The sequence below is a fragment of the Triticum dicoccoides genome, chromosome 7A (assembly GCF_002162155.2).
Source record: "Triticum dicoccoides isolate Atlit2015 ecotype Zavitan chromosome 7A, WEW_v2.0, whole genome shotgun sequence".
Lineage (NCBI taxonomy): Eukaryota > Viridiplantae > Streptophyta > Magnoliopsida > Poales > Poaceae > Triticum > Triticum dicoccoides.
In genome coordinates, this window is record NC_041392.1 from 157,488,830 (window position 1) to 157,504,158 (window position 15,329).

The 15,329-nt window shown below is 46.5% G+C and overlaps 2 protein-coding genes and 2 pseudogenes across 2 annotated transcripts; 2 read left to right on the plus strand and 2 right to left on the minus strand.

The window, feature by feature from the left end:
- Positions 1 to 80: 80 nt before the first annotated feature.
- Positions 81 to 3,395, plus strand: LOC119331618 (rac-like GTP-binding protein 4). Its single transcript, XM_037604784.1, has 8 exons — positions 81 to 359; positions 649 to 736; positions 891 to 1,000; positions 1,120 to 1,183; positions 2,116 to 2,180; positions 2,312 to 2,377; positions 2,473 to 2,576; positions 3,028 to 3,395. Exons 1-8 carry the CDS (start codon positions 255 to 257, stop codon positions 3,065 to 3,067), a joined length of 642 nt encoding a protein of 213 aa, XP_037460681.1. The 5' UTR covers positions 81 to 254; the 3' UTR covers positions 3,068 to 3,395.
- Positions 3,396 to 3,489: 94 nt separating this feature from the next.
- Positions 3,490 to 5,835, minus strand: LOC119333318 (annotated as a pseudogene).
- A 4,342-nt stretch (positions 5,836 to 10,177) lies between these two features.
- On the plus strand, positions 10,178 to 13,535 carry LOC119333431 (annotated as a pseudogene).
- A 260-nt stretch (positions 13,536 to 13,795) lies between these two features.
- LOC119333319 lies at positions 13,796 to 15,091 on the minus strand. The gene has a single exon (XM_037606257.1). The coding sequence runs from the start codon at positions 15,089 to 15,091 to the stop codon at positions 13,913 to 13,915; it is 1,179 nt and encodes a 392-aa protein (XP_037462154.1). The 3' UTR covers positions 13,796 to 13,912.
- Positions 15,092 to 15,329: the final 238 nt, after the last annotated feature.

Sequence of the window (15,329 nt, forward strand, 5' to 3'; positions counted from 1 at the left end):
GAGAGAGAGAGAGAGAGAGAGAGAGAGAGAGAGAGAGAGAGAGAGAGAGAGAGAGAGGCGGTCTGAGAGGCTAGATAGAGAGAGTGGAGAACCTCCCTCTTCAACCTCCCTTTGCCAAGAAGCCACCACGGCACGATACACAACCAAGAGCAAACCAACCACTCACTCACTTCTCAGCTCCCCCATTCCTCTGCTCTGCTAGACTCTGCTACCGCTTCAGTTGGTTCTCCTTCCATTTTGTCGAGTTAGCCGGCATGGCGTCCAGCGCCTCCCGGTTCATCAAGTGCGTGACGGTCGGCGACGGCGCCGTCGGCAAGACCTGCATGCTCATCTGCTACACCAGCAACAAGTTCCCCACCGTAATGCCCACACCCTCCCATCTCTCTCTCCGTCTTCCGGGTACAAATTTCGGGCTCTCTTGGGTTCCAGGAAACACCAGCTGCTGGGCTCAGGATTTCCCCCATTTGCATCCTGGTCCGGTTTGATGGATTCGCCCTTGCCCGTTCTTGAACCCGACCGAGGACCCTCGTCCAGTGTCTCTTGCCTAGTTGTTTGTGTATACAATTTTGAAATCGCTGCTAAAATTTCACCTCCGAGAGTAAATATTTTGAACCTCTGTTTTGCTCGTGCTGGGCCTTTTTATTACAGGACTATGTGCCCACCGTGTTCGACAACTTCAGCGCGAACGTGGTGGTGGACGGCACCACCGTGAACCTGGGCCTCTGGGACACTGCAGGTTATTTACTTATCCATGCTGCCTGTTTTGTTTCGCTGCTCCACATTTGCAGTTTCCTTCCATGTCTTGTATATATAGTTATTACATCACTCTGTGAAAGCTGCCACAGGATTTTATTGGTGGTCTTATTGTGTGGAGCTCAATTTGTCCACAGGGCAGGAGGATTACAACAGACTGAGACCGCTGAGCTACCGGGGAGCCGACGTCTTCGTGCTCGCCTTCTCGCTCGTCAGCCGCGCCAGCTACGAGAACATCATGAAGAAGGTGCGTATCTATTATTCCACACTACTAGTAGTAGTTCTATACCATCTTGGATCGACGATGGTTTAGCTATTCATTCAGTTGGTTCGTTTTATCCCGTGCTTGTTTATTTTCTCTTTCAGTGGCTACCGGAGCTTCAGCACCATGCACCCAGCGTGCCGATAGTGCTGGTTGGTACAAAATATGGTGAGTTGTGTGACTGCTGTCAAGGGAAGCACTTTTTCCATTTGGCTGCATATTTGTCCGTGATGTTTGGTTTGTACGTTGCTGCCTTGTTGGTAGTGGCTAGGATCTTGTTTGTCTTTTCATTGTTGGAAATACTATGCTTGCCTTCCTTGTGATGTTTCCTGGACTATGGTCAGACTAGTTATTGCGGTATATGTTTAAATGCTACCAAAAGTAAAGGATGAATGGTACTAGTGCATGATCGGAGCAAATGAATATGTTACTCAGTTCGTTGCCAGGTTCAGCAATTAGTGGCCCAGATGATAGTTTCTTATGGATCACTTCTTGCTTGAGAAGAGGGATTGCTTTCTCCTTCCATCGCACTTTGCGAATGGGTTGGCGTAAGAAAATAGTATCTATTTTTTCAAATAAAAAAGAAGAAGAAAACACTGTTGAAGTGATAGCTTCTAGGACTGTAATACGAAGCAAGGAAAACAATCTGGATTTCTGTTATCCATTTTTGCTCCTGCCGAGATTTTGAAAATCTTGGAATGCCGCCATTTGAATTCAAATCCAAAATTCGAGCAACTTCATAATATACCACCCAGATGAGTTGACTGTCAGGGCGTCAAGTCTCAAGTGGTTGCTCAAAGGATGAGTTTCCCCCCTACGCTGATTTCCTTTCCATATATGCCCGTCAAGCGGTAGCACTTAAAGATGCTTGTGCAGTGTTAATATTGTGACACATAGGCTGATTGATCAGGCAAGATAAACTCTTGTTAAACACCTGAACTTGTTTCCTGCAAATACTATGGAAATCACACAGAAACTATTTGTTGTTTTTAAAATACAGTGCCTGCAATCATATATTGCAAGCCTTTTAATACATCTCATATAATTTTAGTTTTGACCATCATATAATTTTTGTCAATCATTATATTGCCTACATACAGATCTCCGCGAAGACAAACAATACTTACTTGACCACCCTGGCGTGGTGCCTGTTACTACAGCTCAGGTACTATCCCCGGTCCCCATACACCATGGTTACCTGAAGGCCGGAAAATGTTTACCGTTGGCCACTATGTGAAATGAGGATACTCCATCATCTCATGTTTCTTTACTCTTCTTTCCACCCTTACCTCGTAGGGGGAGGAACTCCGCAAGCACATCGGCGCAACCTGTTACGTCGAATGCAGCTCAAAGACACAGCAGGTTAGTTTCTTGTGGTTGCTCTCTGAAGGCTTACATAAACCCCTGTTACATTTTGGATGCATCCTCTTTAAATTCTGGATTGGATTATTGTGCAGAATGTAAAAGCTGTGTTTGATGCTGCCATCAAGGTAGTGATCAAGCCTCCAACAAAGCAGAGGGAACGGAGGAAGAAGAAAGCACGACAAGGATGTGCATCATTGTGAGTAAATATAACTATGCTGTTGTTGTTTGCTCGCTCCGCCTTTTTTATGACCGCGCTTATAAAGCTTTTGTTGCCTTTTTCTTAATACCGCTGAAAGATTTTTATTTTCAGTCAGCATGTATGATTGCTAATATTTTTAGAAAAATTCTGCAATTGCTAAATGCACTGCTCACTTTTTTAGGTTGTGCATGTTCACCCGCCATTTGGTAAAACTGATCCTTTATCGATACCTAACAGAAGTAGGACGAGTTCATAGAATAGACCACTCTTGAATGTCTAGTAAAGCCCTGTAGTGGACTCTGAACTCCCATGGTCTGGAGCCATGCGCCCCATTTTAAAACTTATTTGTGAAATTAAGGAATAAGGAACACAATGCGAATCGGTTTCCTGAACATACCGTGCACAAAATCACTTGTAAAGACTGAAGCATTTTTCGTTACGGTTGCAGGGGTGTCCTGTCTAGAAGGAGACTGGCATGCTTCAAGTGATCAAAGGCCTTCCATGGTGATCAGGGAGTTATTTGCGGCAGCTTGTGTACTCCCTCTGTAAACTCGTTAAGACGTTTTTAGGTCACTAAAGTAGTGTCCTAAAACGCCTTATGAAAGTTTACAGAGGTGGTAGTTTTTTTATCTCATGTTTTGCACTTTGCAGTGTGTGTATATCTCATGTTTTGCAATCAGCCAATCAACTACTGGAGGTAGCTAGATTACTTTGGTGCATTGGTGCTTGTAACAAATTTAGGAATGTTTTGGTACAGCTTGAGCAATGCCGGGATCTTCCTTTCACCATTCCAAAAGAATCGCTTCCTTCTCGTGATACCGAATGTATCTTGTGATTCAGGAGTATAATTATGTTCTTTTTGCTGATACTACTACGTATCAACTTCGATCTGGGTTGGTGGCTCACAAAGTCACAATGCAACACACAGTGAACAAACAAATACAGGGTGGCCGTCTGGACGCATCATCATGGCCTTGGTCACGTCCATCACTCCCAAGAACCTCTGGCTCCCGCTCGCCTCCCTCGCCCTCCGCATCTCTTCTCTCTGCACTCGCCTCAGCTCCCACCCGGCTCCCTCCAAGGCGACCTCACCTTCCTCCGACGGCCGGCCGCGTCCTGTTGCGGTAGCCGCCGTCGAACCACGAGCCGTGCTCGAACTGGCTCGGCGTGTAGGTGCGCACGAGCGTGACGAGGCCGGGCTTGCATTCTCGGCACCGGGCGATGCCCTCGAGCGCCGCCCGGACGACGCGTCGGACTCCGTCGGTGACGCCGAAGTCCGTGAGGTTGGAGGAGGCGCCGCGGCAGCCGGCGCACCCGACGCGGCGGCCGTCTTCCAGGAAATAGTTGACGCGCAAGAACCAGTTACCGCCCGATAGGACGGCGTAGTCCAGCTCCGGCGGGCGGCTCCGCCAGACGGCGTCGAGCCTGTCGAGGTGGATGTCGAAGGAGTCGGTGGGCTTCCCGTCGGTACCGACGGCCGGGTCGGCGTGCGCGAAGAACCGTGTCGTGAGCGCCATGAGCGCGAAGTCGTGCGCGGGGAAGTGCCATGCCCGGACATTGTCGGACGCGTCGGCGTGTACGTCCGTGGGAGCCTCGGCCTGCATGCATGACGATTAAGCCAACCAACTGAGACTCCACTGAACGTCGGTGAGATCTTGGAATGTTTATTGTCAATGAGTGCATGTGAATGCGTACCTGAGACAAGAGGCAGAGAAGAGACTCCATCTGGTTGCGCGCCAGCGACTCGCCGACCAAGGCGAGCCGCTTGCCGCGGACGACGCCGAGGAACCTCGCCGGTGCGAACCGCGGTAGCTCGCACCCGGCTGGTCGCCAACGCCAGTAGAAGTCGCGTGGATCCTTGCCGTATTTCTGGCAATTTTTGGAGTCGGGGATGGTTGGGAACGTCAGGTTACTGTAGATCGGGCCATGTGGTTCGCTCATCCATCTGCCCGCCTACACGTCCCATTTCTTCCCGACTGTATTCCCACCACGCCTAAGAATGAACTAGAGGCTGACGCGCGCTTCGCCGCGTAGGATAAATTCTTGTGATCGGTTGTTTTGTTTGGATTTTAGCTGTGTTGGCTTGTATTTTAGTTATGTTCTAGCGGTATTTTCTTTCGTTCGCATATCTTGTGTTGTGTTGCTGTTAGAGACAAATTTGTGCTAAGAGAAGAGTGGAGTTGTTTGGTGTGTGTTTGTGGTGTATTTACATGTTTCGACCTTTGTGTCAGCTTTTGTTGGTTGTTTGAGCTTCTTGGGAACTCCTATGCCATGCTAAAACCGTCAATTTGTTGCTATAACGCTCACATGGGCCACCCCATGAAGTTTTCGCTTGCTCAACTTGGCTCCCTTCTCCTCTCATCCGCTTAACTTCTTTTTCCGCTCGCCCAACTGCTAGCTCTGTAAAATTGGTTATCCTTTTTTATATTTGAAAGTGTTAATTTAATTAAAAGATGTTTAAGGATTTTAGAAATATTGTAAACCTAAAAACCATTGATTTTGGAAAACGTTCATCAATTTAAAATATATTAATGGATTTTAAAAAATATTCATAAATTGAAAATGTTCGCATATTTATTTAATAACTATTAATGAATCTGAACATAATGTGAATTAAAAATGTTGTTTAATGTTCACAAATTTGAATAAACACTCATGAATTAAAATGGGGGGAAAATAGTAGAAGGAATAAAACTAAATAGCACACAACTTTGCAGGCAGTGCACTCAGGGACCCCACAACCTCCAAAGCACCACAACGCTTCAAATCATGGGTGCTTAAGTAACTCTATAGATTTAAGGTGGTAAACTGATGACCAAAGCTTAATTACGTGTACATTTCTACTTTCTGGATTACCTACCTTGTCTTGGGTCGAACCGAGCGTTGTCCAATGGAGCCTCGACGTCGACGGCATGCCGACCAGGATCAGCAGAAGAGCCGGCAAAGCAATGAGGCAGATGGCAAGCGGCGCGGCTCTCTTCACCGTGACCCATGGCCTGTCCTTTTCCTGCTCAAGCTTGTTTGTGCAAAGACCAACAATGGTCTCTGGGCTCGTTGTTCCTTTAATGCTGCTGATTTGTGATTTCTTCTCAGCAGGGATGATGACCAGGAGATAATATATCTGGATAAATTTTAGGGAGGACGAGTGTAAACGGAGAAACACGGCAGTAAATGCATGCGTTCTATGTTTTCTCAGTGGAGTTGGAGAAGCGCCATGAGCCCATGACTTGCCCACCTTCCTTTTCCTTTGTACCATTAAGGGCTCCTTTGATTCAAAGGAATTTTATAGGATTTCTGAAGGATTAAAATCGTTAGGATTTTTTCCTATGTTGGTCCTTTGATTTATAGGATTGAATCCCATGGAATTTTTTCCTATGAAATCTTTTGTACTACATTTTATAGGAAATCTAACATCCAGTCCAACCTCTTTTTACAATTCCTCTATTTTTCCCATGCCATCAAACACTCATTGCTAATTCTATAGGATTCAAGTGAGCATGCCACTTCAACCCTATACTTTTCATATCCCTACGTTTTTAAAATCCTACGAATCAAAGAGGCCCTAAGCGAAGCAACAATTAATTCCTCCTTATTCATTAGAAGTCTCCCGAACTGTAGTTTTTGCTTATTTTCAGGTAGAACACATGCTTAAACCGGGTCTTTAGTGAATGCCGCTTCTCTAAACAAACACGCTTGAAATGATGCTGCTTCCTCCAAAAAATTTATTAAGTGTATTTGCTTTTATGTGAATTTTTATTGTGTGTATTTCTTTTTTAGGTGAATTCTGAATTCTTAGGTGCATTTCCTTTTTTTTACCATAGTAGATATCAATTCTACCTCTTCAAAATTGGAAAGATCATTAATGTTTGCGATGAATATCTTGCTGAATTAGATGAATAAACAATCAACTAGGTATACAACTACAAACTTCTAAAGATGTTGTAGCACAACACAGAAGGGTCTTAAGACGTACAGGTAAAAACAGATAGTTATGGGGTATCAGTTGCAACACCCACAAAATATAGTGTCAACCATGGAAATGACAAGTCAACACTAGTAGTGGACAAGAAGATGTGTGTAAGTAATTCAGCCTGCTCCATCATAACAAAGAGTTGTTAATTGCATTCTCATAAATAAATTTAAAGACCTGCTAAATGTTATAAAACACTGGACACCAATCCTGATGGTTGGGCATACGTATTGAGAAGCACATAAGCATTTTGCAAGGAGTTGAAAGGATAGCAGCATCAAAAAAATAATGTTGGAACAAATGGATCAAAAGCATTATCCATGAGGTATTCTAATGTACTTTCGTAATCTGCAGTAGTATGGCGCCGTGGCGGGCTATGTATTTGTCAGGGGGCCATTGCCCCCTCCCCCCCCTCCCCGCGCGCGGGAGTTTAGAAAGACTTGTTGCTCCCATTCGAGTGACTCAAGACTAGCTACACATGAAGATGATTTTATTCTGCGTTGGTACAACTACTAAAATGTCATGTGAGATCTACATATCAGAGGAGGCATCATCATTATAAGTCAAGGCACGTTCAGTTTAGAGAAGAGTCCTAGTTCAACTTTGCCTCCGAGTCCTATGTGTAAGGCCAACTTCTATATGAGAAAGCTATCATCATTATACGTCAAGGCAGAAATTCTATTTTCATAATCTTGACCTCTCTGTTTCTCCCTGTCCTAATTCCGGTGCCCTGTCCCTTGCACCTCTCCTTCTATCACGGCACCGCCAACAGGATGCTGCAATGATGTTGATTTCGTATTGTGAATGTTGATGCACATGTTGGCGGACTGAGTAGCGCTAATGGCGGCAGACAACGTGCATCGCTTTGGTGCTCCGCCGTGACGGCACCAGACGACTGGTAATCGCATAGATGATTTCCTCTCTCAGACAAGAAAACTTAATTATGCAAATCATCCGTTTTTCTTGCTCTCGTCCCTTTGCCTGCTTCTTCTGTCCCTCAACTCGCATGAGGAGACGGGCATGAGAGAAGGGGGTGTGGAAGATGATTTCGATGATGAGCCATGCACAAGAGAAGAGAAGAGGAGGGGGGAGGGGTCGGCAACGACGGAGTCTGATCTTGATCCACAAGTAACGGTTGGGGCGGGGGCGGGCGGCGGGCGTAGTTAGATCCTGCTTGGGTCAGACTCCTCGGGAAGCAGCAACGACACAGAGCAATCCTCTCCTATTAAAAAATCTGTTTTTTAATTTATTATATTTTTTTTTGACCCGGGCTAATCCCCTTTCCATTAAAAATATAACAGAAATACAGCCAGTTCCGAGTTCAAACAAGGGAAAGGGAAAAGGCGAGATCAAGCACTTCAGGGAAACCCGCTGTGAGCGCTCGCAATCGAAACACCCACTACGAGGCGAAAACACGCCGTGAACCAAACTAAAGTTCAGATCACATTACAATCCCGCACCAAAGCATCATAGTTATGCAGAATATAAGAAATAAAGCTCCACAAAACGCTCTCCAAAGTCTTGGTGTCTCGACCCATGCACTCCAAAAGGTTTTCCAAAATGACTCAACATCCCAGCAGCTGATCACTCCACGGCATTGCCCGCGTGTGCAGTCGCGCAGATTCTCATCATCTCTTTAGCATTCTCCTTCAGAATCATCGCACCACGCTCCAGCTCCACTCGCCTTTCGCCCTTCAGGAGACCTGCCCAATAAGATAAGTGCATACAAGCGTTGAAGACAATCTCGAAAGGAGACGACATTTTCTTGAATTCAAAGGTAGCCTGGTTTCTACGATTCCAAATGGCCCAACATATAGCCGCCAGCCCCATAGTGAAGCACCATTCCCCTTGAGGAAGAAAAGCATAGCACCAAGAATAAAATTGACATAGATTATTGGGACATAAATCAGTCCCAAACATCGCCCCAACCGTGCGCCAGGCAATCCTTGCCACTGGGCAAAGAAAGAACAGATGTAAATAGGTTTCTCTGCAATCACAGAAAGAACACCTGGGATTGCCGGCCCAGTTCCGACGCTTCATAACATCCCTAGTCAAAACGGCATCCTAGAAGAGTTGCCAAAGAAAAATCTGTATTTTGGTAGGTAATCTAGCCCTCCAAATCCATCTATAGTCACAACCAGTAATATCTTTCTCCAGGTAAGAATACATGGATTTAGTGGTATATTTGCCGTTGGGCCCAGCATCCCACACAATCTTATCTGGACCAGCCGAGGTGTCAATTCCATCAATAATTTTCTTAACCTCACTAAACTGACAACTCAGGTCTGCATTCAGCCTGCGTCTGAGTATATCTCCACTAGCACGTTTGATAAATTGAGCAATAGTATCGTCCTGATAATTAGTGATACTGAACAGGGCCGGATAAGTGACACCCAAAGGCTGGTAAGTGCCAATGGGATCATGCCACAACCTGGCAACATTGCCATTATTGACAATCACCTTCCTTCCAGCCATATACATCTCTTTTACTTTAAGCAGTGCTTTCCATATAGGGGAATCATGAAATTTCGCTTTCACAACAGCTAGTGAATTGTTCTTAAGGTATTTTGCCCTCGCCACATCTTGCCACATCCCCTCCCCTGTATCTAACTTCCACCACCATTTTGCTAATAGTGAGATATTCTGTTTGTGAAGATCTTTCACACCCAGCCCACCCTTATTCTTAGATCGGCACACCTGGTCCATTTAACCAAATAATAACGCTTTTTACCCCTCCCTCCACACCAAAAAAACTTACGACGATATTTATCAAGTCTCTCGATAAATGTCTTAGAAAGTAGGAACATTGACATATAATAATAAGCAATGCTCGAGAGGGATGAATTCAACAAAGTTAATCTCCCACCAGACGAGGCAGAATTACCAATCCATGAGTCACAACATTTAAGATATCGAATTGCTATATACTCCCAGTCAGAATTTCTCAAGGAAGAATAGCTAACCGTTACGCCCAGATATTTCATAGGAAAATGCCCTATTTGACACCCAAACAAATCAGCATACTTTTGGAGAGTCATATCATCCCCCCCACACACAACACTTCACTTTTAAGAAAATTGATTTTCAAGCCAGACATAAGTTCAAACAAGTATAGCAGAAGTTTGAGATTAACAACTTTATCTATATCATCCTCAATGCAAAGAACAGTATCATCTGCGTACTGCAAGACATCAACTCCATTTGGAATGAGGTCTGCTGCCAGCCCTTTAAACAAATTATTTTTCTGGGCATTGAAAATCATTTTCGAAAGGCATTCAGCCGCTAGACCTCGTTTGAGATTAACATCTGACTATTTGTCTATACTGTTCACCCAACCTCGTTTGAGCTCGAGCTCAGAAACACCGCGACGCGTTGCTCACTTCCGCCGACAGCAAATAGCACCTCGCCAGACCCCCTCCCTGCCACAGCGCGCCGCTGTGCCTCCTGATTATGGACGTACCTATGCCGCCTACAGCCAGCTCATGGTCGTCTCCTCCTCTTCACCTCCCCCAGCTCATCGAAAGGGACGCCCACTCTTCCGCAGATTTTGCGACTGCTTGGCTGCCTACACATCGCAACCACCCTATCTTCATATTCTGCCACCGGACAACATCACTTCCACAAGGAAATGGCGCCGAAGGTGTTTGGGCCGGCCACGTCGACGAACGTGGCGAGGGTGCTCGTCTGCCTAGAGGAGGTGGGCGCCGAGTACGAGCTTGTCGACATCGACTTCCCCGGCAAGGGGCATAAGCGCCCTGAGCACCTCACCAGGAATGTAAGCATCCTTCTATTCGGTCATATTAGTTCGTCGGCTGCTAGACTTCAGAGTGCTGACAGGCTACTCAAATCGTGGTGCCCTCTTGCAGCCCTTTGGGCAGGTCTGAGCTCTACAAGATGGCGATCTCGTCCTCATTGGAGGCGGCGGCTAGGTTTTTGTTTTCTCTTGTACGCAACATGGGCGGTGACTAGATGAATGAGATTTTAGTCTCATCGGCAACAGAGGAGTGTGTTGGTTCTCCTATTAAGTTCTTTTCATTATCTTGATCTTTTTTCCTAACAACCCAACATGAAACATATATTGGCGATTTTAATGGCAGGTTCAAATATATCTTTTAGAGTAGGTAGCTTCTGAGATAACTTCATATATTCTAATTCTAGCTCACATATCTTGGGTGTAACTTGTTATATAAACTCATTGCACGCGGCTTAATCAGCCTCTTCAATACCATGTTGCTTAAAATTTACCATCTTGACTTAGCCTTCCATTGTATAGTTAGGTGTAGGAGCATGCTGCAATTATTTCGATAGTTGGTGGGAGCACTTGTATGCACTAGATGATAAAACTCACATTACACAAGAAAATACCAATTAATCTACAAAAAATTAATAGCATCCACATCATTTATGTTCATCACTCATTACTCAAAGCGACACTCTTTCAATAACTCAGTATAGAGTATACACACATTGTCAACTTATTACTAGATCCATTTTAACTTGCAAGACACATTTGACCACAAAAAACTTCAAAGGATCATGTCAATGTTAATATTATTGTCTAGAAGTTATATGAATATGTTTATCTAATCATACACTAGAAACCGCTATTGAAATATTTATTAGATAGTACGCCAGAGATCTTTGCTGGATAGACTTATATACTATATAGATTAAGATTTTTTAAAATATTAAGAAGGAACTTCTGTTTTGAAATAAAGTTTAAACTAAGAACAATGTAGAAGTATTTTCAGTGATATATTAAAACCTTATATCATAGAACAATCAACTAGTACTTTGCAGCGTTGCTAGATATTTGGTTAAGTATGTCAAAAGAAGTAACATAAAATTATAATAATTAATACTATAATGCTAAAAGTAAGTTCTATAAGTATAAAAGTTTAGTATAAATTAGTACTAATGGGCGTTTAGTACGAAGTCGATGGATATCCAGGGCAAAGTCAATGACAATAAAGGGCGGGTGCTCTAGAATCGGCACGCCGACTTCATAACAGACCTCCTCCAACTCATGGGTAATCGGTAGCAGCCGTAGCTAAAAAAATATTGCTAATGATTAGACTCGATGGCACAACATTTATGCACGCAATCCCGTCGTCCAAGTCGATGGACTTGGGTGCGACTCCATGGCTCCTCCTCCTCCTTTTATACTTATATATAAGTCAGGCGACTGTTTTTTGGCGGCAGTCTAGGTCAATTCTACATTTTCATTTATTTTTAATAACCAGTCGAATTCTGTGCAATTCGCCGCCTACTAGCTAACCCTTGCCGCTTTTCCTCTTCCACCGCCGTAGTTCAAAGTGGAGCTCAGTGGCCCGATACCTCGCCCGCTGTCGTGGATCTAGACCGTAGGCTGCCCGGTTAGGGTTAGCTAGTAGGCAGCAAAAGCCCTGCAGATGAGATGGACGCCGACGGAAAGATGGAGTGGGACGTATCATATGTTGTTCCACGATGAAATTTTATGACACTCAAAACATTCTTCAATATCTGTTAGAAAAAAATTCAGAATTTTTTGAATTTATATATACCTAACCTCATTTGAGCTCGAGGTCATAAGCACTGCGTCGCGTTGCTCACTTCTGCCGACAGAAAGGAGAACCTCTCCACACCCGCACCGTGCCACTGTGCGCCGCCGCGTGTCAGCCAGCTGTGGATGTCCCCATGGTTGTCTCCTTCTCTTTACCTCCCCCAGGTCCCACTCGTGCCACTGTCACCTAGATCCCAAGCCCCCACGGCTTGCTCCTCCTCCTGCCAACCTAGCCCAGGTTCAGACATCACTGTTTCCCCCTGCCCCCGCCAGACGGTTCTCCGTAGTTGACACTCGACATAGCTGCCCCTGCTTCCAATTTTTCCGCCCTGACCAAACCAAATGGTTGGTAACTAGAAAATTCGAGGTTAATTCGGCTGTTATTTCCAGATAACTGAATTTTGAGGGAGAAAAGGCAGCAACAGTGTTCGGCCGTCGTGGCTGTTGTTGCTGGAGGACCTACAAACCAGCTCATCGAAAGGGACGCCCACTCTTTCGTAGATCTTGGCTGCCCGCACATCGCAACCACCATATCTTCATATTCTGCCACCGGACAACATCACTTCCACAAGGAAATGGCGCCAATGAAGGTGTTCGGGCCGGCCGCGTCAACGAATGTGGTGAGGGTGCTCGTCTGCCTAGAGGAGGTGGGCACCGAGTACGAGCTTGTCGACATCGACTTCCACGGCAAGGGGCATAAGCGCCCTGAGCACCTCGCCGGGAATGTAAGTAAGATAAACACCTCAATTGGTCTCCTTCTATTAGGTTATATTAGTTCGTCGGCTGCAAATCAAGATTCCTATAATACAACTTGCTCGAGTTAATCGAACAAGTGCAATCAAGATTCCTATAATACAACTTGCTTGAGTTGTCTAGTTAAATTTCTTTGGACCTTCATATATCTTGCTTGAGCTAATCGAACAAGTGCAATCTTGGTTTCATATTCGTCATGACTCATGTTACTAATTTGTTCATCTTTTCAGAGTCATGCGCCATTGCTAAATACGTGCTTCGCAAATACAAGTCGGAGCAAGTGGACTTGTTGAGGGAGAGCAATCTGAAGGAAGCTGCCATGGTAGACATATGGACGGAGGTAGAAGGACACCAATACCACCCGGTCCTCTCACCGATCGTGCTGGAGTGCTTTATATACCCGACCTTACGCGGTCTTCCCACAAATCAAAGGAATGTGGATGAAAGCTTGGAGAAGGCGAAGAAGGTTCTAGAAATCTACGAAGCCCGCCTGTCCAAACACAAGTATTTAGCGGGTGATTTTGTCAGCTTTGCAGATCTAAACCATTTCGCGTGTACTTTCTACCTCATGGATGCGACGCCATATGCGTCTCTGTTCGACTTGTACCCACACGTGAAAGCTTGGTGGGAGGATATGATGTCCAGGCCGTCCATGAAGAAGCTCGGTGCAGGTATGACCACGAGGGTTTAGCTACAAGCAATTGCACGAATCATATGCCGCTTCTGGTTTGAATTTCTTCTCCTTTGCTTTGTGGCAACATCGAATGATTTGAAGGATCACTTGTGTAATCCCGCGCGCACCTCGGCTCTCACTCAATCTTCACAAGCTATGCTTTGTAGTATGACTCGGTTTGCGTTCCACTTTGTTTCTTAGTGTTCAAATCCATGCTATGAAATTCAGTAAAAGGATTGATGCGTGTATCGAATGTGTAAAATATTACAAGTGCACAACATGGATTGTGTACGTCTTTGTATACTTTGTATGACTTGAATCTCAACACAAGAAAAATGCGAAGGGCATAAGTTGATTTATTTGGCATTCCAAATGACCAAAATGATGCCAATACCTCATAGGGCCTGCTTCCCAAGGAAGGGCCTTCTGGGACAGAACCAGGAATACGCCAGCCAGCCAGTGCTTTTGCCGCCGCCCTCCAGGTGCTCTTGTGGGTGGGGAATCCGTTCCAAATCGTTTGACCCCAAATCAAACACAACCACCCACTGCTCATGCTTGTATGTATCATGCTCCACAAAGTAGACACAATTTCTTCTGATGGCCGGGAACTCGTTTGCAGAGAGCGCGAGCGTGTCACCCCGGCCCAGGAAGAGCGAGTAGTCGCCGAGATCCGACACCTTGTGCTCCCGGAGGTCGAGGCGGTCGGCATCCCAATCCGGGCGGTGCACTTCCGCAAGTATCACGGCCTGGCGTGGTCCGCGATACACGATGACGAGCAGCATCTGGTTGTTGCAGGCCACAGCATGCGGTATCGGATTCCCAGGGTAGCGTGGATACCGCGCTTGCAAAGGAGCGTAGAGGCAGATGCGGCGCAGACGATTGGGAGGATGGTGTTGGAGGTCGAAAATGTCGAGGGACATGTTGATGGTGGAGACGTAGAATCTGCCGTTGTGGAAGGCCGCGCCTTCGATCCTGCCGTTAGGGTACTCGAGCTGCATCACCCAGCCCGCGTCTACGGGGCGCCAGAAGAAGAGCCTCTGCCCGATCTGTGCGCCGGGGATCTTTTGGCTCGCGATCGCCATCCAGCGGCAGCCCGGCGAGGCGAGCGGGTCTCCGGAGAGGAACACTTGGGCGACGGTTGTGAGAGTGGGCAGAGGGATCTCGGCTTTGGAGAGGGGCTCCCAGAGGATGAGCCTGGTGGGGGATCGCAGGTGGTCCGTGAGAGCGAGCCAGCCACAGGGCGTGCCGCAGCAGTAGGGGAGGCCGGCCGGGGCCGGTGCCCGGGGGTCCATCCTTGGGTCGCTGCCGCCGCGGGGCAGCCACAAGGAGTGTTCGCCGACGGGGTTGACCGCGCTAAAAGGATCTCGGTGGCGGTCGTGGGCGGCGACGACCCACGGGCGGAGGGCCGCGAGCGGGGCGGTGGACGCGCGCCAGTGGGCGCATACCTGGCGGATGTGGATTTGGTCCGTGTCGGCCCGCAGACGGTCGGAGACTTCCTTGAGGAGCTCTGCCGGCAGGGAGATCCAGCCGCCGCCGCCGGCGGCCATGTGATGCATCGTCAGCCTCACTCCCATCTTCCTACTCATTTGATTGATGAGATGAGACGGACAACCGACTCAGGCTTTTCCTCTATATATAATCAACTAGCGCCTGTCTTTTTATCAGGGGAGGGAGCGGCGCCTCTACGAAACCCAGTCACCAACGAACTCGGGATAGGCCGTGGCCGTAAGATCCTCTACGAAACCTAGTCACCGACGAACTCGAGATAGTCTTTTCTTCTCTTTTCGCGCAAGATAGGCTGTACATTAAGAA